General features: G+C 33.5%; 1 protein-coding gene and 1 non-coding gene across 4 annotated transcripts; both read right to left on the bottom strand.

Moving 5' to 3' along the window:
• Positions 1-471: 471 nt before the first annotated feature.
• On the bottom strand, positions 472-24,491 carry LOC123705061 (nuclear pore complex protein Nup153). 3 transcript variants are annotated; one of them, XM_045653635.1, is made up of 8 exons: positions 24,129-24,491; positions 22,238-22,462; positions 21,403-21,676; positions 21,000-21,329; positions 18,947-19,100; positions 5,012-5,307; positions 2,223-4,846; positions 472-1,976 (listed from the first exon to the last, which is right to left on the bottom strand). In XM_045653635.1, the coding sequence occupies exons 1-8, from the start codon at positions 24,180-24,182 to the stop codon at positions 1,797-1,799; spliced, it is 4,137 nt and encodes a 1,378-aa protein (XP_045509591.1). In that variant the 5' UTR covers positions 24,183-24,491; the 3' UTR covers positions 472-1,796. The 3 variants fall into 3 exon arrangements, with proteins under 3 accessions (XP_045509591.1, XP_045509590.1, XP_045509592.1); XM_045653634.1 differs by having other exon boundaries at positions 2,223-5,307; XM_045653636.1 differs by having other exon boundaries at positions 2,223-5,307; positions 22,238-22,376; positions 24,129-24,190.
• Trnas-gga lies at positions 6,301-6,376 on the bottom strand. The gene has a single exon. It is a non-coding gene; the product is annotated as a tRNA-Ser (tRNA).
• Positions 24,492-25,455: the final 964 nt, after the last annotated feature.

The raw sequence follows: 25,455 nt of genomic DNA on the forward strand, positions 1-25,455 counted from the left end.
TCCGAGATTAGTTTTATTTCCATTTAAATTAAGTACTTTTTATGAAATCTACATAATATCAAATATTTGAAACAATAACAAAAAATAAACTACCTAACGAATAAATATAAATTGTCAACAAAACAATTTAAACCGTATTGACCTAAAGATAGAGTTGGACATATTTTTTAGTTTATATAATTTATATTTCAAATTACGCGATTAGTAGGTACCTCTAGATTTTGAAATGTGATGTCACGAAACTTAGGACCCCTCCCACCCTTTGTCACACCATGTCACACTTTGTCGACCCCCTCCCCCCCTCTTTACGTGTGACGTACTTTATGGATGGCCCCTAAGCTTCTTAGCGTTACAGTTCATATTTTAGTGTATTATGAGTAAATTAATATATTTTACTATTACATTTAATAGTAGTATTATTAATAGAATTTATTATAAAACTATACTCGAATTTTTAATTAAACAAAGTAAACTTGCGTAGCCGGTCGTCACAGCTCCGCCCCAGTCGACCCGGGACAAAATAAAATTCAGTAAATGTTTTTTGTTCGTTTACATCTTGTTATAACGGATTCCATGGTATTTATGTCTGGTGAGAAAGTGAGTAGAATAGAATATTAGTAGATAGGTTAGTTTTTAAACTAGCGCCCCTATCAAATTTATATACAAAATTCCTAACTCCCTCCAACGCAAATCACATAAAACCACGGAGATGAAAGGACAAACAAAAAAACACTGTTCATTTTTTTTATATCGATAAGTACTTTATGGTAATAGAAAGGATAAGGGTGTTTTATATATCGTAGGGATTTAATCACGCACGTGGGATTGTCCGCATGTCGAAAATAATTTTTGCTGTTATCCAGGTTATTTGCTCGAGTTCCGAGAGCGTTTTCTACGCATTACAATAAATACTTGCATGAAAAGGACACTTGCGGATAATTCGCGTGCGTTATTAAATACGCAAAATACTACAAAAATCCTTATAGATTTATAAATTTAAGAAGTCACGTTTTTTAAGCCAGTTATTTCAATTACATTTGTTACCAAAGGAAACTTCTCCATTGCCTCACAAAATTTCTTAGTTATATGCATAAAAAGGAAAGTGAATGTATATGTACTGTAGTGAATGTATACAAACTATTTTAATGTTTTACACATTTATTTATTTTTCCTGCTAGACACACAAAGGTGATGACAAACAAAATAGTAATCCCCACGATCACGTATGGATACGTATTAAAATATTTTTTAGTTGGTTTACGAATCATTCATATATAACAACTTATTGATGAATAACATGAATATGAAATCAAAACATTCATAAATTCATGTACATAAATGCATATTTTATAATAAAAATACTGGATTTCTATCAACTACATATACCTATAACAGTATCTTACATTTTATCCAATACTAACTATTGAGTTATATTTTAACAACCAAGAAGCTGTGTTTTCTTTTTGCATTTATCAATATATATTTTTCCGTGGCATGCAAAATGAACATTCATATTCTCGATACAGATATACAAATTTTGTAATAATAGTATTGAAATAACCCATTATGAAATATTCAATTATCTATAATATAAACTATTTCGACCATGCAACCCTATAAAACTAACTACGCGGTACGTTCTCACGTACTTAAGAACCTGCTTTAAAAGTTTACGGAGAACAATAACATCTAGTTCACGAGCATCGATTCACTACACAAGAGCGCGTGAACACAGCACACGCGTGTCCGTCTGCCCCACAAGGTCACTAGCCGTGCGAGGCGGCGGGCGGCGCGGCTCATCGCTGCGTGCGGCGTACGGCCTTGCGCACGCGGCGCGTAGCCACGCTGGGCGCACTGCCAACCGAGAACTGCACCTGAGGCGACCCGAAGCTGTACACCCCGCCCGCCTGCCCGCCCTGCCCCGACGGTCCCGGCTGCCCCTGCGGCACCTGCTGCACCTGCTGCCCCTGTGGTGGCTGAAAATATTTTTTTCTTTTATCAGATATGCCAAATTTTAAGCGACTGAAAAGCTATCGCAGTGTGAAATTCTCTCCTCCAATTACCATAATGCCTTAGCTGGGATGTGAAGATAGAAAAAAAACCATCAGTGAAACGGATAACAAATGAACGAGGCATGCCCATATAATTACTTATTATTGCTTGACCAATAGCGATATTATATATCACAAAATAAATATTCAATTTCAATTTTATTAGCATACCTGACCAAATCCAGATCCGGATGGATTCCAAATTCCAGGTCCAGGGGCAGGTTGCGATCCAAAAGTGAATGCTGCTGAGCCCAATGGATTTGAACTGTTTCCAAATGTTTGATTTACATTTTGTTGCCCAAATAACCCTGATGTAGACTGGCCAGGTGGTGTATTATTCGGCGGTTGTAGAGAACCAGTTCCAAACATATTTGGGGTCTGGTTTGGCAAAGGAGTTGAAAACATTGATGGAGTCGATGAATTATTTGTACTCTGATTAGGCAACATGAAAGAATTCGCTGATGGCCTGCTTCCCCCAAAAAGTGGACTAGAATTATTAACCATGTTTACATTGCATGACATATTATTGTTTCCGAATGAAAATGTGACTGGTTTTTGCATAATATTGCTTGATTTAGAATTTGCAAATAAATTGGTACCTACAATATTGTTTGATGACCATGTACTATTATTACTAGGCTCATGAGCTGGCCCTGGTGAAGGTGCTCCAAATAATCCTTGTGGTTGTGTCGGTAATTCTGTAGATTGCGCTGGTAAAGTCATTGGCGAAGTATTTCTAGCACTCAATGGTTCAGATAACATACTAGATTCAGTTGTTGTGCTTCTATTAGATTCTGATGATAATGGCAAGTTTGTTGTCAAACTATTTCTCGAACTCAGAAATTCAGATGACATACTAGATCTTATTCTTGTATTTGTTTGTGACATATTATTATATCCACTTAACATATCGGTACTTGCAGAATTTTCACTGTTATCACCCACAACGGTTCCACTAGTTGTATGGTTACCAATATTTGAAAAAATATTGGTTTGAAAGGCACTTCTACCTTGTGGCGAAGCGATATTGGGATCGCTTGTAGTAGGTGATGAGAGATTATCTGGTCTAATTTCAATACTAGAAGTAAATATGTTTGTAGTAGTTTCTCTATTGGCACCAAATGTGTAATTGAATTTGGGTTTCTCAGTTTGCAACATCTGATTATTTGATTTAAAACTAAATACTGGTGCAGAGGAACAAGAAGACTGTGTAGTAGTACTGTTTACAGTTGTTGCAATAGTCCCAGAACCTACTGAGAAGGGCGATACCGATGCAGTAGGTTGAGCTTGCATCTGTGCATTCGTTTTTTGAAATAATGAAGAAGTTGAAGACTGTTGAATAGTATTCTTTTGAAATAATGGAGGTGTTATAAAATTAACTGAAGTATCAGCTGGTTGGATGAAAGATGTAGAGTCAACTGTTGATGATGCAGGTTTGAAGAAATTAGCTGAACTACTCGCAGAAATAGTGACAGGTATTGAAGATATATTTGCAGCAGAATTTTCTAACAATGTTCCAGAGGTTGCTGTTGCTTGTGAAGTCTGCACAGATGGTTCTTGAGGGTAAGTAAATAATTTTGATGAGAATTGCAGACAATTTGCCGACTCCACATTGGGCACTTCTTGGGGATTTTCATTTATTTTCTTCTCTGATTTTGATGCAAATACTGATGATTCTATGCTCTCCTTATTAACTGACTCGCTTTTTGTATCCTTGGGTATACCAAAAGCAAACGATATTTTCACTGGCATGGTGGACTCTGTGGATATTGCTAAAGTGGGTGCTTGTATTGGAGAGCCTATCTTGGCCTGCTCGTTCTCATTAACTACATTATTTGTTTGGTTTGACAGAATGCCAAAAGTGAATGTAGCTTTAGGTATCTCATTATTATTTGTTCCCTTAACATGGGATTTATCTTCGTTAACCTTTTCCTTCTCAGTCATCTTTGGATCTATGCCAAATTTAAATGAGATGTTTGGGGATATGCCGAAATTAAATTTCGACCCTGACTGCTTGGTAGCACCAGGTTTCTCAGAATCACAGCATACACAACGGCTTTTATCATTATCATTATGCACAAGACAATATTGACATTCCCACTTTTGTGATTGACTTTTTATGATTTTTTTAAGTGGATCATTAGAACTACTTTGGAAATTGGGTTTTGTAGAATTTTGGGGTATTTTACTGGCAGAGCTTGAATCAGGGTTTGATGTTAAACATGCTATGCATTTCTCTACCTTAGAGAAATTCTCAAGCATGCAAACATTACACTTCCATCCCTTATCAGAAGACTTTATAACATCAGTTTTATGAGCAGGATTTGTCGCCCCACAGCAGAGGCATTTGTCTATATGATCATCATTGCTAACCCAACAATCTTCACATTTCCATTTAGATGAAGTTCCAACCTTTAGCATACTAGATGGTTCAGTTCTATATTTTTCTGATGATGATGATAATGTGCCTGGTTTCTCTCCTCCACAACATACACATTTATCTTCAGTAGAATTGTTGCTTACCCAGCAGTCATTACATTTCCATTTAGACAAATCAGATTTTATTATGTTATTTGTTTGATTTTTTTTACAAGCAGTACATAAATCAGATGACTCTAAGCATTTGTTAACCAGACAAGCAGAACAATTATTTTTGTCTGTTGTTTCTTCTGTTACTGGTTTCTTACCACCACAACACACACACTTGCTCTCATCAGGTTTGTTGGATACCCAACAATCATTGCATTTCCAGTTTGATATATTAGTACTAGCTAAATCATTTTTCCGGGATGTACCTACAATAGATGAAATAGAGTCAGTTTTTGTATCATCAATTTTTGTTACATCAACACTTCTCTCGGGTCTTATAAAAGTATATTTTGGTAATTTATTGTTAATAGATTCACTCGAAACTGTAACTGGTTTTGAAAATGAATAGCAACTACGTCTTTTAGACTTACTTTTCTTAGTAGGAAAGCTAATGATTGGACTTTGTAAATTTAAATCCTCAGGCATGTTAATATTCTCTTCAGTGTTAACGGGTGTGTGCAATATTGGACTAGCACTAAGAGTGTCTTGTTTCTTCGAAGTTGGAGTATCAAATGAAAACTTTGGTAAATTATTTCCCTCAATCTGTAACACAGCTGGCGGCAAATCTAGAGGCGCAGGTGATACATAGTTATTTATATTCTCTGCTTTACTCTTAAGTCTCGTATTTTTTATTTTTGTTACGAAATTAGGATTTTTCCACTGGGAACTGTAAAAAAAGAATATTGTGTATTAATAACAAAAAAACTTTAAACTTTGCCCAAATAAGAAAAAAAGACAAAACACTTAGCTTTTAAATATGAAATAAGGCAAAAGTATTGTTAATATTTATTAGTCTACACAAGAATACTATATAAAATTGAATATAGTAATACAATGATTGACTGAGGATCCAATTTTCCTCGATTTTATTGTGATTGAGTGAATATTATATGTAGTAACAAAAATATTAAATAAAAAAAATTGACCTATCGCAACATTTTATCATTTCAAAATATGTATTGTTTAATTATTATTATATTTATTTAAATTTTTAATAAGAATGTTAATCCAATTATACAGGGTGTCTCAAAAGAAAGTTTATATTTTGTGGATGAATAAAAAAAAAAGTAAGCGGTGTATTGAAAAAATGTTAATTAATTATTAAAGTACATAATATGGGAATTTATTTCTTAAAAATAATATCGTCCAAATGCAGTCCATTGCGTTCACGGCACTCATTTAATCGAACAGTAAAATTACAGTATTTATGACAGCTCGGCAGGTAGACACAGTGATGGCTGCTATTTCGTGCCGGATATTTTCTTTAAAATGCTCTAGAGAAGTTGGTTTGTTGGCATACACTTTAGATTTAAGATACCCTCACAAGAAATTATTGAGAATAGAAATTAGCGAGGAATTATTGGCCCTTACTTTTTTGAAGACGAAAGGGGGCGTGCAGTTACAGTAAATTCAGAGCGCTATGTAAAGATGATAGACGAGTTTTTAGTGCCTGCACTGCAAAACTTTCCTGGCTATAACCAGAGAACATGGTAGCAGCAAGACGGAGCTACATCACACACATCAAATATGTCTTTACCTCGAATTCATGAAATTTTCCCGGGAAAATTGATCTCTAGGAGAGGTGATATAAATTGGCCTCCACGCAGCCCTGATTTAACTCCCATGGACTTATAAATTCATAAACAATAGAAAAAATTCGATCACGAGGCGGGACTCGAACCCGCATCCTTCGCGCCATTCCGGGGCGGATGCCTTACCAACTCAGCCACTCGTGACCCGCCTGAGTAATCGAATTTATTCTATCCTTTCAGTTTTATGTGTCTTAAGGGACACACCGCGCGCCATCTATTGAGATGATTTAACAACCATCTCAACCAATATGAAGCACTCTTCAGTGAATACAATATTGTAACGATGGAACACGACCTTTTCTTGAATTTATATTTTTTGGTTTTTATGGCATTCAAATGCTTTATAAATATAAATTTATAAAGAATAGAAAAAATTCGATCACGAGGCGGGACTCGAACCCGCATCCTTCCCGCCATTCCGGGGCAGATGCCTTACCAACTCAGCCACTCGTGACCCGCCTGAGTAATCGAATTTATTCTATCCTTTCAGTTTTATGTGTCTTAAGGGACACACCGCGCGCCATATATTGAGATGATTTAACAACCATCTCAACCAATATGAAGCACTTTTCAGTGAATACATAAAACTGAAAGGAACTGAAGGAAACGCAATGGACTGCATTTGGACGATATTACTTTTAAGAAATAAATTCCCATATTATGCACTCTGATACTTAATAAACATTTTTTCAATGCACCGCTTACTTTTTTTTTTATTCATCCACAAAATATAAACTTTCTTTTGAGACACCCTGTATTAGTTTATTTAAATTTTTAATAAGAATGTTAATCCAATGTAAACGTAAATTGTTTTATCTTGAGTATCGAGTACCGTGAAGTATGGTAACGTTACTATTTATGTCGCACTAGCAAACGTCAAAACGGGCTTTTTATTTTGTGAAGAGTATGAGTTCTTACAGACGAACGGAAAGTTGTGAACGGCAGAGGCCATTTCAGCCGTTTTGACTGCTGCGGCCGAATAGTGACGACTGCTGAAGTAGCCTCTGCCGTTCACAACTTGCCGTTCGTCTGTAAGAACTCTATAACTCTTAAATTTTGATTAATTTTTAATAATAAACATTGATATATTATATAAAACTAAAACATGCAATAAATACACTTATTAATAATTTATTTTTGTAAAAATTGATTTAAAAACGATTAACCTTACAAATTAAGAAAGATTGGTTGATACCTATAACCTAAAATTAAATACAATATCCTCTGAGTTTCAGTAATTAATTCTCAGTTTATTGGATTTTGAAACTAATTGATTAAGATATGAGGCTTATTAATAATTTATTTTTGTAAAAATTGATTTAAAAACGATTAACCTTACAAATTAAGAAAGATTGGTTGATACCTATAACCTAAAATTAAATACAATATCCTCTGAGTTTCAGTAATTAATTCTCAGTTTATTGGATTTTGAAACTAATTGATTAAGATATGAGGCTTATTAATAATTTATTTTTGTAAAAATTGATTTAAAAACGATTAACCTTACAAATTAAGAAAGATTGGTTGATACCTATTACCTAAAATTAAATACAATATCCTCTGAGTTTCGGTAATTAATTCTCAGTTTATTGGATTTTGAAACTAATTGATTAAGATATGAGGTTATATAGGGTGTCCCAACAAGAACGCAAGATTTAAATTTGGCGCCATTCGAAGTGTCATTGTTTGACATATCAACAAGTGTTATTTTTTTTTTAGTAGAAGGTATAAGGTTAGTAAAAATGGAACGCTAAACGAAGGATCAACGCATTTTCACTGTAAAATTTGTTTTACCAAAATAGTGAAAGTTTTGCGGCTATACAGTACGCAAATTGCGATCAAAGAAATTGCGATCAGTAAAGAGATTAATGGAAAAATTTGCTGAAACTGGGTCTGTTAGTGATGTAAAGACAACAATGCGCCTTCGACCAGGTCGATCAACCGAAAATATCGCAGCTGTACGTGATGTACGCTCAAACTCCATCCATCTCAATTCAACAACGAGCTCCTAAAATTGGTGTTTCCGAATCCACTATGCAGCGAATTTTGACGAAAGATTTGCGTCTTGCATGCTGGAGGGGATGTGGTTTCAACAAGACGGCGCCACATGTCATACAGCCAGAGAAACAATACAATTGCTGTATCAGTCATTTCTCGGTCGTGTTATTTCACGCTTTGGGGACCATAATTGGCAACATAGATCATGCGATTTAGGGGTTTTTTGAAATCGATGGTTTATGCGATTAAGCCGACGACGACTCAAGCCTTAAAAGACGAAATTGGACGCTGTATTAATGAAATACCACAGCATTTATGTAAAACGGTCATTGAAAATTTCATGAAAAGATCGCGTATATGCCAGCAAAGCCGCGGCGGCCATTACCTGATGTGTTGTTCCAAACATAACCTCATCTTGTCTACTTTATGATATAATAAAGTTTTCACAATTTTTTTTTTTAATATCTGCGTTTTATGTCAAATTTAAATCTTGCGTTGTTATTGGGACACCCTATACATATACAGGGTGTCCTAGCAACGATATACTAAGCCCCAAGGAGTTTATAGTTTCCATACGCTGAGTACGTAAAAAATACTTATAAAATTCCAGACGAATTTTTGACAAATAGAGGAATTCTTAAAACTTTATGTGTGCACCCATAACAAGCAACCCGCTCAACTTTGCCACCCTCACGTGAGCTATCGTTTAAGATGAGTTTATTAAAAACTAGCTTAACGCCCGGGGCTTCTCCCGCTTTGTCTAAAACTTAATCCATACTAATATTATAAATGCGAAAGTAACTCTGTGTGTTACTCAATCACGCCTTAACTACTGAACCAATTTGCATGAAATTTGGTATAGCGATATTTTGATACCCGAGAAAGGACATACGGAACATACATAAGGAACGGGAATTATGCGGGTTTTTCTTTGACTGCGCGGGCGATGCCGCGGGTGGAAAGCTAATAAAATATATGGGTGATTATACAAAAATGGGGTAACTCAATGTCACCAGCCAATTTATACAAAGTCTTATTATATTTTAATCGAATAACAATCTATTTTAAAACAATAAAGCGTCCTTTATTTGGTCACTCACTTTCACTTCTTTATTTAAAATACAAATTGATAACAAAACAAAATTAATACTTAAATAATCAGTACTTTGGCATGTCACAATTCCGAAAACCAACAATCAAGTGACTATCTTATAAACATTATCATTGATTTGAGAAAACTTACTAATTCAGGACAATCAATAAACAATCAATAATTGATATACATCTTAATATATATAAATCTCGTGTCACAATGTTTGTCCTCAATAGACTCCTAAAGCACTTAACCGATTATAATAAAATTCGCACACCATGTGCAGTTCGATCCAACTTGAGAGATAGGATAGTTTAAATCTCAAATCGTTTTAGAGAAAGCGGGCGAAGCCGCGGGCGGTAAGCTAGTAGTATTATATAGTATAACTTTCATAACGAAATGTTTAACATTTTATTTAAAAAACTAGCTTCCGTCCGCGCGGATGTCGGTCTTTGCGTGGATGGTTTATTTCTCCATTTTGAGTAACTCGGACAATGACATCTTATAAATATCGATTGGACCCAAATACGGCTAGGTCTATAATAATACGCAACGTGTGTTCGCGGTACCTACTACAGAACAACGTCTATGGATAACTGAAAAATTGAGATTAATTTTTTTTCTACATATTTTTCCAGGATAAAAAGTATCCTATTTTACGCCCAGGATAATAAGGTATAATTATACCAAGTTTCATCGAAATCGAACCGGTAGTTTTCACGTGATGTCTTCACATACAGACAGACAGACAGACAGACAGACAGACAGACAGACAGACAGACAGACAGACAGACAGACAAAAATTTTTTTAATCACATATTTGGGTTTGGTATCGATCCAGTAACACCCCCTGCTAGTTATTTTTTCAATATTTTCAATGTACAGAATTGACCCTTCTACAGATTTATTATATGTATAGATAAAAATAAACTTTGTCATCGTTTTTATTGGTTAGTCCGTTGTGTGTTTTTTTAAATTTGAAATTCTCGCTTAATATAACCAAGTCGAGGTCAAATCCCAGTCTAAATATTAATATTGGTAATGAAGTTACTTGTGCATCCCATATTTTGACGGCCGTCATAACTGTACCAGCGCTAGGGTTGTGTTTGTCCTCTAAATTCGTGCTGCGCCAGTCAACATTTCAGTCGGTGGTCGTCAGGTGAGTCGTTATTTTATTGTTAATCTGATTTTTATTTTCATTCATACATGGTTAACTATGATTTGTAAAAATATAGTTTGTTGATATTAGAAATAAGGCAAAAAAACATAATTTGTGATTATAATCTCATATTAAGTCCCTTTTTATCAATCCGCCGGCATCAGTCCTATGTCAGATATCGCGCCAGTCAATCTTAAACGATAGCTCACGTGAGGGTGGCAAAGTTGAGCGGGTTGCTTGTTATGGGTGCACACATAAAGTTTTAAGAATTCCTCTATTTGTCAAAAATTCGTCTGGAATTTTATAAGTATTTTTTGACGCGACCCCATAGTACTGATGATTCTATCGTTTTTGAGAACTTTTATCTTGATTGCTATTGGTTTAAGCATTTCTATTTTATATTTCAGTTTAAAACATCATGCGCCACGCTAAAAGAAACTGAATTTGACTAGGGAAGAAACATTTAAAAAAGAGTAGCAAAGAAAAGAGCTATTGAAACAAACTACTAATCATTTTATTTAAAAGATCTTAATATTTTATTTTAATTATTGATTTTGATGCTTTCAGGGCATAGCTTGTTATATTTATTAGATAAATACGTATACATATAATATTGTGAAGTAAAATTACCTCAAAATAACATAAAAGTTAATTAATATAGTAACATTATAAAAATGTCAAAAGGCTCTTATGAAAACTCAGATGAGACTTTCATTCAAGCCTTTGGTTTTTAATTTTATGAAAATTAGTACTTTTAACATAAATATAATGTTAGATTTTTAGGGCTCTGAACCTCAAAAGGAAAAAAACAGAACCCTTATAGGATCACTTTGTTGTCCATTTGTCTGTTAAGACGTTTTTTTGAAGCGCGTGGAGGTATCAATTTGAAATTTATATTGAACTAGTGGTCCGCCCCGGCTTCGCCCGTGGTACATATTACGCAATTAAAGATAGCCTATGTCCTTTCTCGGGTATCAAAATATCTCCATACCAAATTTCAAAAAATAAAATAACCAACATAACGCATTAAGAAACATTGGTATACAATTGACAACATTTCATTTTTAGAAGGCCATGAAAGAAAAAAACCGTTTCTTTATTTTGCTCTTGCGATTACAGAAAAAAAATTATTTCATTTTTTAATCGCATATTTTAAGAGAAATTAAATAAAAACGATAAATGTGATGATGACGTCATACATACGGAGGAATAAAAACGCACCTTAGCCTAATTTAAAAAAAGTTAAAAAAAAACTATCACTGACATTTACAGGGTATGGCATGTGTCAAATTTTAATTAATGTCATTTTTGTGAATTATTCATGTAAACAAACTTTTAAATCGTGTTATTGTGTTTTGGTTTTCTAATTTAATCTCATTAGTGTGATGTTTGTTTGATTGGAGTTGGACCAATTTATTTATATTATACAAATAGTGCCTATAGTGTTCATAATTTTCTTGAAATAAAAGACTTTGTTTACTTACTTAAAAGTTGTATTTATTTAACACTTTCCAATGTTTTTGGGATAGTATATATGTTTCCCAGAAATTTTCAGCACCCCTTAACAAATCCTGCATAAAGTCATCATCATCAGTACTTGTGAATAAGTTTCTTTTGTTCAAAATTTGGATCAGGAAATAACAAATAACAATGTAAACAAAGCTTGACGAATCAAAGTGACAAATGTACCAAAATGTCAACTGTAAAGATTTTTTTTAACTAGGTATGTAGCAAAGGAAAAATTGTATTCCTCCGTATGTATGACGTCATTTGGCGTTTACGACATTTTAGAATGAGATGATTTTAGAACTCAAAAAGATAAATGAAAACTTCAATATTTATAAAAAGAAAAAAAAACATGTATCATAATTTTTGATCTGGGGGCACGGTAGTGCCCCCGCCAAGACGAGCCAAGCGAAAGCAAAGCGCACGGGCACTACCTACCTTTTCTCGAAGCGCTTCGACGTTTTTTTGAACCCTCATAACTTGGGTTTGGATTATGCTAGATCAACAAAATTTTCGCGATATATTGTCAATAGCGGACTTATTGAACATATTAAGTTTTAATTACATTAGCTTTTATACTTCAGATTTTATTTATATCTAAAAAACGCTAATTTCGTCACTGACTCACTGATGATCATCAAAATTCTTAAGGTATTTCCTAATGTCCTAAAAAGCTGAAATTTTGTATGTAAGCTAGGATTAGCACACAAACAACAAAAAAATTATAAAACTTGTAACTTTCATCCCCCAACCCCTTAAACTAGGGGATGGGAGTTTGTATGAGACCTGTAATTTTAAATTAAATTTTGATATCGCTAGAGGTCTAATCTAATAATCTAAAACTTGGTTCCCCTAGATATATATATGTATAGGTACTCCTTGTTAAAAAAAATTAAAAATTTAATCGACATATATTGAGACATAATATACTTCAGATCAGATCATATAAATATTAATGAATAGGTGTTGCGAACGTCTCCTGCCTCTTACGTCCACAAAGTAGCTAAAAATAAAAATAAAATGTCCTTGACAAGAGATTGGGCTATAAAAAAAGGCGTCTCTGATGTGCAAGAAATACACCCCAAAAAAAGAATAAAAAAATAAAAAAAATTTTTGTTACAAACAACTTACAAAAAGAAATGAAATCCCACCAAAAACATTTTCATGTAAAATGTTGCCAAGACGAGCCCATATGACTCGCACTGTCAAAAAGTTATCAGATCTCATGTAGAGCCAAGCTTCTAACGCTACACGCCCTAACTCTACAAGGCCTAACTTCACAAACTCTACACCTTAGTCAAAATATGTGGCTTGGCCGTTCGCTACTACAAGAACTATTGTATAACACAAAAGTAATGAACAGTGAATTAATTTTTCACCTTACGCCGTTGTGAATGTAGCGAAATGGCCAAGCCACATATTTTGACTAAGGTGTAGAGTTTGTGAAGTTAGGCCTTGTAGAGTTAGGGCGTGTAGTGTTAGAAGCTTGGCTCTACATGAGATCTGATAACTTTTTGACAGTGCGAGTCATATGGGCTCGTCTTGGCAACATTTTACATGAAAATGTTTTTGGTGGTCTAGTTTTCATTAAAATAAAAAAATAAGTAGCTTAAAATTTTGAAATGTTGTCAATTATTAGTAAGAAAAACTGATATTATTGGGAAAACAAGTCAATAACTGCGTTATAAACAACCGACTTCAAACTTGCACTTGCATCATTTATAAATACAGACAAAAATGCTCATAAAATAAAAACTAATGGGCCTATCCGAATAAAATTTTTATGGGACCAATTCGACACCATCCCGCATCGAACAAAAAAAGAATCACGTAAATCGGTTCAGAAACCTCGGAGTAATCGGTGTACATATAAAAAAAAAAACATACCGGCCGAATTGATAACCTCCTCCTTTTTTTGAAGTCGGTTAATAATGAAGATAATAATAGATTTTTGAAGCAATACCAAATATCCCTAGGCTTTGTGATGTGTGTTTATCCTTTGATAATTAATAATAGTTCAGGATACATCGCCCATTTTTGCAAGTGCTAAAGCTAATTTTCCGTTTGTAGCTTTATTTTGATGAGACGCCCAATAATTTCGTGTAGGAAAGTCTCGATTGTGGTAGCTAACAGAGATAACAAGGATAAAAATTTTTGATTTGATGGTTCTCAAATATTTATTAAGTACTAACTGAATATTTTTTTTTGTTCAATCTCAAGATAATTACCTAAGTTATTCGAAAAAATATTTGTCCTACAAAATCTATGGTTTGTTCAAAGAGTCCCCCTTTCCAAAGTGTATCGATAACGAGGTCATCATAAATGATTACTAACAACCTGATTTTTTTGTTTTCACTTAGTTAATGTTTATATAAATCAACAGACATATTGTCCTACAAATTGCGTAATAAATATTTGAGAACCATCAAATCAAAAAATTTTATCCTTGTTATCCCTGTTAGCTACCACAATCGAGAGTTTCGTACACGAAATTATTCGGTGTCTCATCAAAATAAAGCTACAAACGGAAAATCAGCTTGATAGTAGTCACTTGCAAAAATGGGCGATGTATCCTGAACTATAACAACTAGATACACAAACAACACCAAAAAAGTTAAGTTTACCCAATCTGAGATTTGGGTAGACTTGTAGTACAATCGCATTCGAAAACTCGGAAGATGTCATTTTTATTGAAACAATACAGACTTTTGCGCCGGCAAACCTATTTCACATTTAGACAGAAAAGATCTTATTATTGCACTTTTCTTTAACTTAAAATATCCCACAGAGGAAAGTCTTAATTTGCGATTTCTCCTCCCCCAATCCTACAATTTTTGGCATTTGACTAATTAAACCTAACTTACTACCTTTTTTTAACATGAGGAATTCATCATGAACGGCTGCAGCAGCACGGTTATGTCAGACCTACTGACTAAAACCTCACGGTGGCCTACTTCCGCTCAACAAAAAAGGGGATCCCGGGATCTACGGTGGGAACGCTCACGGTACTCCTCGCGCGCCTGCCGAGGTGGCAATCCGCTCGTATGTAGTCGCGATTACCCTATGCGCATGCCTAGCCCTTCAACAGACTGCAGCCACAATAGTCTGTCGCCATCCTCGCGAACCTAAGGACTACTGAACCTAACCTAACCTGACCTTGAAGGGACCCTTGTTTTAGATTTTTGCTTGTATCCGTATAGTCGAGTATGTAGGGGTGCTTTGGGGTCAGGTAAACTTGGCATACCTATCGATGCCTGTGAATATCAAGCTGATCAGTAGCTGCACGATAAATCTTCAAAAACGTCCACACAAGGAAGGGAGGAAAAGGAAATCCCCCCCCCCCCTGTAGTTCCTAAAGTATCGACCATACAAAAAAAATAGAACAATTTAAAGGAAATTTTATGTAGAATATTGCCCTAGAAGTAACCGACAAGGAATAACTGTAGCGATTTTCAAAACTACACAATTTATTTCCGCTAATTTTAATAATTTTCTCGGACTAATAAACATTACTCTGGTAGTCTCATCCAACAGCTGGAATTCCTGTATTTCCGTATTTATTTATATCAATGAAAACAAGAAATTCACAAGATCACTTCACAAATTATAGATGGCCATTTAACAGTACATATTTACTACTCCAATGGTCATTTTAAATGATTTGTGGAGACGAATGTACAAAAATTAAATTAGTTTTAAATTTTAAACTGCACTTTAATTACCACCAGTCTAATCAATGAAAGAAAATATAACAGCCTTTTGGTTCTTGGACATGTATGAGGCTATAATACGCCGGCCACACACTCGACGAGTGGTACGAGAGGTAACGAGGAAAGTAGGCAGAGACATAGTGTAGACGTTACTCGTCATGCCACTCGTTGTGCTCATCGTCCTGCTCATTGATAAATGATATCTATTTTGTCGGTTTTTGCGCGCGAGTCAAAGGACCGGCAATACGAGTGCGAGAGACTGGCCATTTACTCGCGCGATCGCAGTCCGCATCGAGCGCTCGCACAAGACGCACACGTATGCAAAATTGGAAGTTATGTCGTCGCCAAGCATGGAATGGTCAAATGAAAAAGTGTTAATGTTTTTTATGTTTGAGGATGACGACGACGATATATATTTCTTTTTCTACCTACATTAATATAATTAGCTATACTAAAAATGCATAGAGCGCACGCTGCCATCGTTTCAACGTCCATTATGTGAGACAAGGCAAATGACAAGTAAGGAGCGTCGCGATTATAGTCGAGCCAATTTAATAGGCAACATTTGACGTCTATCAATTTATCTTCGAAGAGAGGTACAGGTAAATTAGCTTGGAGAAATTTTTGCATATGTAGTGGTGTGTATATTACTCAGATCTTAGAGCGCGTTTCCACTATATCGTTCAGGCCTATACAAAAATGTTTCGATATCCTAACATTACTATTTAATTTTATACTTATTCCTAGCAACACTTTTGTTTTCAATAAAAACAACTTTTAATTTGAAAGGAAATGGTTTTGACTTTATAAAAAAAATATATCATTCAATTTCACGTCCTTGAGCAAACGACAAGGCGACTACCGTGAAACAATAAAATATCGTGTCCATTATAATTTGTTTCATAATTAATATTTGACCATAATAATTACGAAACAAAACAAATAAATAAATCGTCACTTGATAGTGGAAAGTGGAAAAACGCACAAAACCAGAATAAACCAGTTTACGCTGTCCGCAGGTGCCAGATGCAGTTGTTTGGTACCGTTAGAAAATAAAGCACACATTTCATTCAAAAATTATAATTATTATGTACGTAGTTTAATTGATAAAGGAGAATGACCACGGGTGTTATCGGTAAAATTTGAGTTGTGCCACGTATTCGTGATATTGTTAATTCCTATTTGTATTTATAATGATCATATGTATCACTATTAAGTCTTAATTATACCGAATAAATAGAAATAATATTAAAAGTTTGTGTTTTGAAACATGTATGACCACGTATGGAATCTGTAAAATACTAATTGTGTCACGTGTTCGTGATATTGTTAATTCCTATTTGTATTTATAATGATCATATTTATCACTATTAAGTCGTAATTATACCGAATAAATAGAAATAAAAGTAAAAGTTTTTGTTTTGACACATACATATATCTATCTCTCTTGCAAGCGTCCTGCGTCTTATGTCATAGTTTCTATTTGAAATGAATCTTGAATGAATGTGTTCGACGCAATGTTCGACGTAATTTTTTTTGAAATAGGTAATGTTTATTACGATTTACTTTTCACATTTGTCTTGTAAATTAAAATATTACCTATGTAATAAATGTAAAACTTAACGTTCATCGTTAGTTTAAACTCGATAAAGTTTTTTTTGAAGTGTTGAATAAAACTATTGTTTTATTTTTATTGTCGCGAACTGCGGCTTATTTATATAAAAACTTTAATCGTTTCTAAAAGTACTAACATCAATCTTTAAATTGAGCTATATTTCATCTTGAAACAATAAGTTTGATTGCGATACCAAGTGCCATAGTCACTTGGGCAATCTTTTGTATTTGTTGAAGTGTTAAATTTGTGTGTAAGTGTTGTAACTTTATATTGTTAATTCAAAATGGCTCCAGTGTTAAAACATGGTCGAGGCAAGCCTTTGACTTCTCAAACTAAAGAATTAAACTTTAAATGTCGTTTCTTTTTCAGGTTAGTAAATTTTTCATTTTAGTAACATTGTCATTTTGTAAAAGTTATACGTATGTTAAATGTGCAAATATTAAATTAAAGTCTCATCTTTTTCAGAGGAGAAACACATATAGTTTAATTTAAAATCCCATATAATATACTTATATATAATTAATATATATATATAATAATAACTAAAAATAAAATGTTGTTTTATTTTATTTGCTGACCATACACTACTACAAACGCAAAAATTTCTCCAAGCTAATTTACCTGTAACCTGCTTAAAAACATCGATTAAAGTGAATTAATCAATACGGATTTGAAACATTTGTCAATCGAATTTATTAATTTATGATGATTTTTATTCACAAATCAATGCATTCGATTCTTGATGCCAGATTTCGATTTTTAGAGTAACATCTCTGGTATTTAAAAAGAAAAAAGGTTTAATGACACAAAATTGTAGCGACGTCAGTTCTTCAAGTCAGAAATTGTTTATTATCTTTAGAATGGTTTATCAGTAAAATGAAATCTTAAAATTACTTCTATCGGTCATCTATAATATAAAAATGAATCGCAAAATGTGTTGGTAAGCGCATAACTCGAGAACAACTGAACCGATTTCATTAATTATTTTTTTATTACATTTCTTGAAGTACGAGGATGGTTCTTATGGAGAGAAGTACCACGGGCGAAGCCGGGGAGGACCGCTAGTTATTATTATAAATATGTAATCGTAATTAAAAAAGTTAAGCAAATGTGCAGATCTAACAAAACGAAATATCATGTTATTCTATGTCGTCGTTACTAGGTTACGTTTTTGAATTTAGTTGAACTGTCAAATGTTGCCTATTAAAATGGCTCTACTCTAATTGCGCTAGTAGATCACTGTGTGGCCATAGAGGGCAATATCGCGTCGAATAACGGCAGCACGATGAGCAGTGCGATTGGCAGCGCGAGGAACATCACTATGCTCCTCGCGCTGCCCATTTGCCAACATGCATATTTTAGTTTCTGTGGTGGATGGAACCAAAATCTGTTGATACCAGTATCAAAAAAATTTTATACCATTATTTATACAATTTTTTGATACCATTATTTATACGAATTGAAATTGGTCATATTCAGAAAATTTTATAACTATATTTGAGTGGACATAGTAACATAATAATGTTAAAATATTGTTTTGATATTTCTAAACATTTCTTGTGTTCATTTGTATTTATGTACCTATAGTAACTGAAATTGTTGATGGCTATCCCAAATATTATACCATATGTACCTTGTTGTCTTCACTGGATAAGGCGACACATTTGTTGAACTATGAGAAGCTGCTAGCTGTCTCGCTGAACTTGTTATATCCAGGACACAAGTATTTTTCTTTAAACTTATTACGCTTGCCATACTAGGGATTGCGAGCTCCTTTGTTTTGTATGCTGGAAATAAAATTATAATGTTAATGTCGTGGCCATATCATGGATTTGCTCATTTCACGAAATGATTGATCATTTCACGAAATGGTCGCATTTCATGATGTGGCCAATATAGTTTGACCGAATCGTTAAATCGTCAATATTTCACGATTGTCATTCACATTTGGCCAGATCATATAAATTAATATAGGGAGTCCATAAAATATTAAAAAAAATCAGAATATCGTAGGAACCTGTGTAATTGTCATAATTAAGTTAGTGCCGCGGCAGCGACCAGCGAGTGCCAAGTGCGAATCGTTTTTGTAATAGGCAATAATTAAGGTTAGGTTTGATTTTGATTAACAACGCACGAGCCGAGCGAGCAAAGCGAGCGTGCCGCGGCAGCGGCCAGCGAGTGCTAGAAGCGAATCGTTTTTTAGATAAGAAACAATTATAATAATAATATAGTAGTAGGATATAATATAGTTATAGGATTTTAGACGCATTTTTTCTTGAAATATCCGCAGTTTCCATAGTACTCGAACCTCTTCGTCGTAAATTCTTTGCTATGACTTTCTTCATATTATTGTAATTAAACAAATTTTGAAGTTTTTAACTGCGAATAGTAAAATTTTCGCCAGCGGCCGCCAAGTCTTATCACATACACACAGCACTTACAGTGCCTCAAACAATAATTAATTTCATGAAAAAAACCGCGCGTTTAGTTGGTCATAGCGAGAAACGATTTCTTATCATTGATCTGCTCAAACTAAGTACACCATGATGTAGCCAATAGACATTCAACCATTTCATGAAATGAGCAAATCTACGATATGGCCACGACATGTAACAAACCAAGTCTCAATAAACTTAATAAAAAAAGAATACAATAATTATGGGTTTAAACTCAAACTCAAACTCAAACATTTATTTATTCAATTAGACTTCTTTTAGAAGCACTTTTGAAACGTCATTACATATTTTAACATTTACCACCGATTCGGAAAGCAGTATCTACGGAGAAGAATCGGCAAGAAACTCCATAGTTGCTCTTTTTAATCATGTCAGTTTTACAATTTAATTTTACAAAATACATTATATGTGCTATAATATGTACATTATAATCATAATATGCCAAAGAACTGTCCTGTGGTTTTTACGCGACAACCCTCCATGGGTTTTTATCGTCCATATATTCCTTAATACTGTAATAGGCTCTCTGAATTAGTACATTTTTTATATAAGTTTTAAATTTAGAACTACTGAACTCTTTAATATTATGAGGAATTCTGTTGTAAAAGCGTATACCTTGACCCATAAATGAATTTTTAACTTTAGCTAGCCGGAAAAATGGAATTTCAATTTTATTTCTGTTTCTTGTGTCATAACAATGTCTATCTCCTACTTTTGTGTGTAAATAAGCGTTATTGTGTACATATAAAATATTATTAAATATATACTGCGACGGTACAGTAAGGATACCAGTATTCTTAAAGAGATCTCTTAGTGAGTCTCGAGCACGCAAATTATATATAGAGCGTATGGCTCTTTTCTGTAGTATAAATATAGTTTCTATATCTGCACCCCTGCCCCATAGTAGAATGCCATAGGACATAATGCTATGAAAGTAGCTAAAGTAAACCAATCTAGCCGTCTCTTCATCGGTGAGATGCCTAATTCTTCTCACTGCATATGCAGCTGAGCTGAGCTTAGCAGCGGTGGTGGTAATATGGGCCCCCCATTGTAGCTTCTCATCTAGTGTCAAACCAAGAAAAACAGTAGATTCCACAGGGTATAATACCTCCCCATTTAAAATAATATTCCTTTTCACCTTTTTTACATTTGGGAGGATAAATTCTACACAATTTGTTTTTTTTGCATTTAGTAGTAAATTATTAGCATTAAAAAAAGATTTACACTTACAAATAACCTTCTTGCAATCGGTATTAGCCTTTGAAGTATTGAAACTGCTATCTTGATTAACATATTGTGATATCCTTCTTGCTTCAACCAATGGGGAAGCATAGCTATCTAATAAATCCAATAAGTGTTTAGTAGATCTACCCGTGTCACGCCCTCTACTGCTGTTATTTTTATTGAGCTCTGTCATTCCATTATTATCATTGGTGGCTTTAGAATTAATGGGGCTGTTTGTTCCGCCATATATTGTTTGGCCAGGATAGAATGTTGAACCAAGTAATGAGGATTTATTATAAGAGTCATCATCCTTGTATTGTTCACTGTGAGAATTACCTGAAAAATAGTATATTGAGTAAAAAGTGCATAATCAAAAAATAAATATTAATTCATAAAAATTACTACATACCTTCAATATGGGCGTAATTTGTAAAAGAGTTAAATAAGGACTCCTGTGCCTTGGCCATTAATGTTTCACTCGAATACAATGAATGTTTAAGTATTTGAGATACTCTCTTTACCACTTCAGAGCTTTTAAGTGTCGATTCATTGTGCTTGGCATGGAGAGGGGTTGACATGAATTTTGGATCGCCTTTGTGATACTTACACTTGATTGATGAATATATTATAGGAGGACTCTGAACAATGTCAGCTGCATCAGTATTTGTGCTTGTACATTTAGTCTGCAAATTTTTATAAACATATTTACTCAAATATAAAAGATATATACAGCCTTACAAATAAACGAGTTATAACATTTTATGACAAGAATAAACTAATAATAAGGAAAAATCGTACAAATAAATACGTAATAAAAGAAACGAAGTATTACGTCGTAATAAGTATTCATACTAATGCATTTCATAGTTATTAAACTTGGAATAACATCGATGTAACTACACTCCCGCTATGCAATATTCACGAAGCGGCAACGTAGCAATTCATTCATAAAATAATGGAAAACATTAAATTTGTCTATGGATAAGCCTTGGTGCTGTCATTTTGACACTCGTTTGACTTCTCTCAAATTTACTGTTGGAAGTTTCATGATACAATGTTCTGTTTATTTATTTGTTAAATATTATTGGAAATAATTGAAATATATCATGAAATATGCAAGCAAATGAAAGAGAACGTTATCTTAAAGTAAGCTATCATTATAAATATCAAAAGGGTATTTCCTAATTTTTCTTACAAAATTTTTCTAGGTATATAATGTTATGGTGTTTTTGGCGACTCCTTACCTGAATGTCCATAAAATGGTCGTTTACAGAAAGGCTACGACGCAAACGCTTTTTTGGTGGTGAGTTTAATGTACAGTCTGTTCCTTCATCTTCTGTTGATGAGTCATTCACTTCAACTAATGTTGCTGATCCATTAGCACTGGAAGAACTTGGACTGCTAAACCACTTGGTTATTGTTTTTGGTAACAATTCCGACATTTTAGATTTTACATTCTGGACAAATGACTGAAACATGATTATTTATTAATAAATATTCAAAGATTGTTCTTTTCAAGCATTTTTTTTTTCATTAGTTCGCAAGATGCATTATGATATTAATAAGTGACCTATCATTCTTTAAATCAGATCTTAGAAACTTTAACCATTCTCTGCTTACTAGGTATATAATATATAAAATATAGTATTCTATAATATAAAAATGAAACAATAAATTTGTTGCTAAGCGCAAATATTGGTAATAGCTGAACCAATTACATTCTCTTATTGAAGTGTTGTCAGTTAGAACTTATGTGTCAAAAATATTTAATCCAGATCAATGAACTTTAATGGTTTCTTCATACTAAAAAAGATATACATCAGACATTTCAAAGTATGTAGTTATATCAGGATTCAGGATGTAGTAACCACCTTAGATTCAAGATCATAATATATAATATATACAAATCCATAAATATATCTGAATATATTTATGGATTTGTATAATATATTATGTTATAGTCAAATCCCGAAACACAATCTCTTTGCGAAGGACTGGTTTATTGTAGGTTTGGCAAAAGCCATCGGAAAATCCTCGAAATACATTTGAATTTCACTAAAGCCAGCAGCAGTCTCGGGCTTAGGCGAACGCAACATAGGCATCGCACGCGAATAAGATGCCTCAGCTAGACAACAACTGACCAAAATTGTTTAGTAAAAGGCCGAAATATTACATTTATTTGGGCTTTGACAAAGTCATTATGCCAGACCTGAGGTTTGACCAGTTAAACCTGTTAGTGCCAGAGCTTTGGGATTTGACTATACCATAAATACAATAGCATAATAAAATACATCTCTACGCATAATTATATAAAAAGTAGATATTATGAATGTTTGTCAATAACGCCTAATGCATTACAGAGATATAATAACCGCTACAGCAAATTCGCAAGCAATTGATATTATACTTGAGGAAATTGTACTCAAACTCTTGAATAAAATGACACCTTATCAATTTGTCATTAAAATTTGCATTGCAGATATCCATCACTAAAATCTATACTAATATTATGAATGACAATCATGAAATGAGATGTAAAAACATTTTATTACATATTATTACTTATGGAATGTCAATTGAAGAGGGAATAAATGTTTTCTACCTTCTACCTCTATGGCCCAAGAAATAATAATGCAAGAAACAAACTTGAGTAAAAGTGGGCTTAATGACTTGAAGAGAAGCAAAATGACTCAAGAAAGATTACACAAATTGCAAAGGAGCTAGGAATCTAAGCATAAAATTAACATACTGTATTCTAGCTGGTTCGAAAATTAAAAAAAAAAATATCATTACGTATATATTTTTCATTAATTTCTTATTTTAGGTCAAGCAATCTAACCAGCATTATGTTTTAACTATATTAAACTGATTCGTCACGAAAGAATAAACAAAATTTACCTCCTACCTCCATTTCAAAACATGAACTTTAACGTTAGAAAATTTACATGTGAAATGGTGATCGAAGGTCACATGTAAGACAGATTCATAAATATTAATATAAGACCATGCATTATATTATACAAAAATACTAACAATCGCCATGCATATAATTAAGGATCATAAATAACGAACTACGCGTGTGGCCTATGATTTAACATAATTATCGCCAAGAGCGGGAATTCATTGGATACTTACTTTAGGTGTATTACAGGATTCTCGTGGACGTTTTTCTCTGTTACTAGAATTCATAGTTGAGACGCTTTGTATTTAAATGAATATTTTATTTCAGCAGCACGCTATATTATTTTTCAGACAAATAAATTCACCAATGATAAAAACGTGACACAATATGGCGTCTTGCAAATGTGTCAGTAAAAATATATTTATGCAACGTTTCTTTTACTTCAAACCGAAGCGTTTTATGAATTCGTTATAAAACAGGCACTATTAAAGTAACTTTATCAACTAGACTAGATAATTTAAAATAATGATGAGAAATATCTTTAAATTTAACAAGTACACCTGCACAAAGCCATGAATTTTACGTTACCGCTCTTATAGAAGTGTTGCCAGCTAGAAGAAATCACAGATTGAAGAAATAATTAAAACATGAATTCATCAAAAATATTATAGATAAGTAATGCAATAGTATTTTTTATTTTTACATCTATGACAATGAAACGGTCATAAATATCCTGATAAAATTCTGATACTTTTCAATCTTTGATTTTATTTACTACATAGTGTGCTGCATTCGGTTCCGTCTAAGAGCAATAAACCTATAGAGTACTTGTATCGAGCGTATACAATTTACATATATTTGTTTCTCTCTATCTAAAGAAAACGTCGTATGAAAGAATGAGACAGCTATAGACAACAAGCTACGTTTCAACATAGTCATGGCACCATTTTTACTATAGGTACTAGGGTGGAGTGAAAAATATTTTTTTTCATTTTCGTTTCGGCATACCTGTAAAAAGATGTCATTATTGCTCATTAACACACATACAAAATTATACTTTGCAGATGATACATTTTGAGGTGCCCCCAACATCATGAACTTTAAGAAATTCAAAAAATTTAGTCGAAAATCATTAAAGTTTAATTTTGACAAATTAACGCTAAATCAGATTCTGTGTTATGTCGTTGGTTGCCAACGGGAAGACACAGAATACACAATATTTCAATATATAAAAAAGTGGCTATCGCTGGCTACCAGTGGCTCTGGTGGCCCGTTTGAGCCGACTCTTAGTGTAGGAAACATTGATTTTAAACAGTGCCGTTAAGGAAATAACACTAATGTCAGTAATATCTCTAAATTAAATTTTACACGTAAATACAATTAAGATCATAATTTAATATATTTCATTTGAGTTCTATCTATAATTTCGCTTTATTACAGTAAAATGTTGCAAGTCAAAATACGACAAACGACATGTTTTCCTGTACTTTGTTTGCCAGAGAAGTACCCAGTGTCTCAATTACCAACTTATACTTATGCTAAGAAACTATTACTTATTTA

Source organism: Colias croceus, chromosome Z, assembly GCF_905220415.1.
Source record: "Colias croceus chromosome Z, ilColCroc2.1".
NCBI classification, from domain to species: Eukaryota; Metazoa; Arthropoda; class Insecta; order Lepidoptera; family Pieridae; genus Colias; species Colias croceus.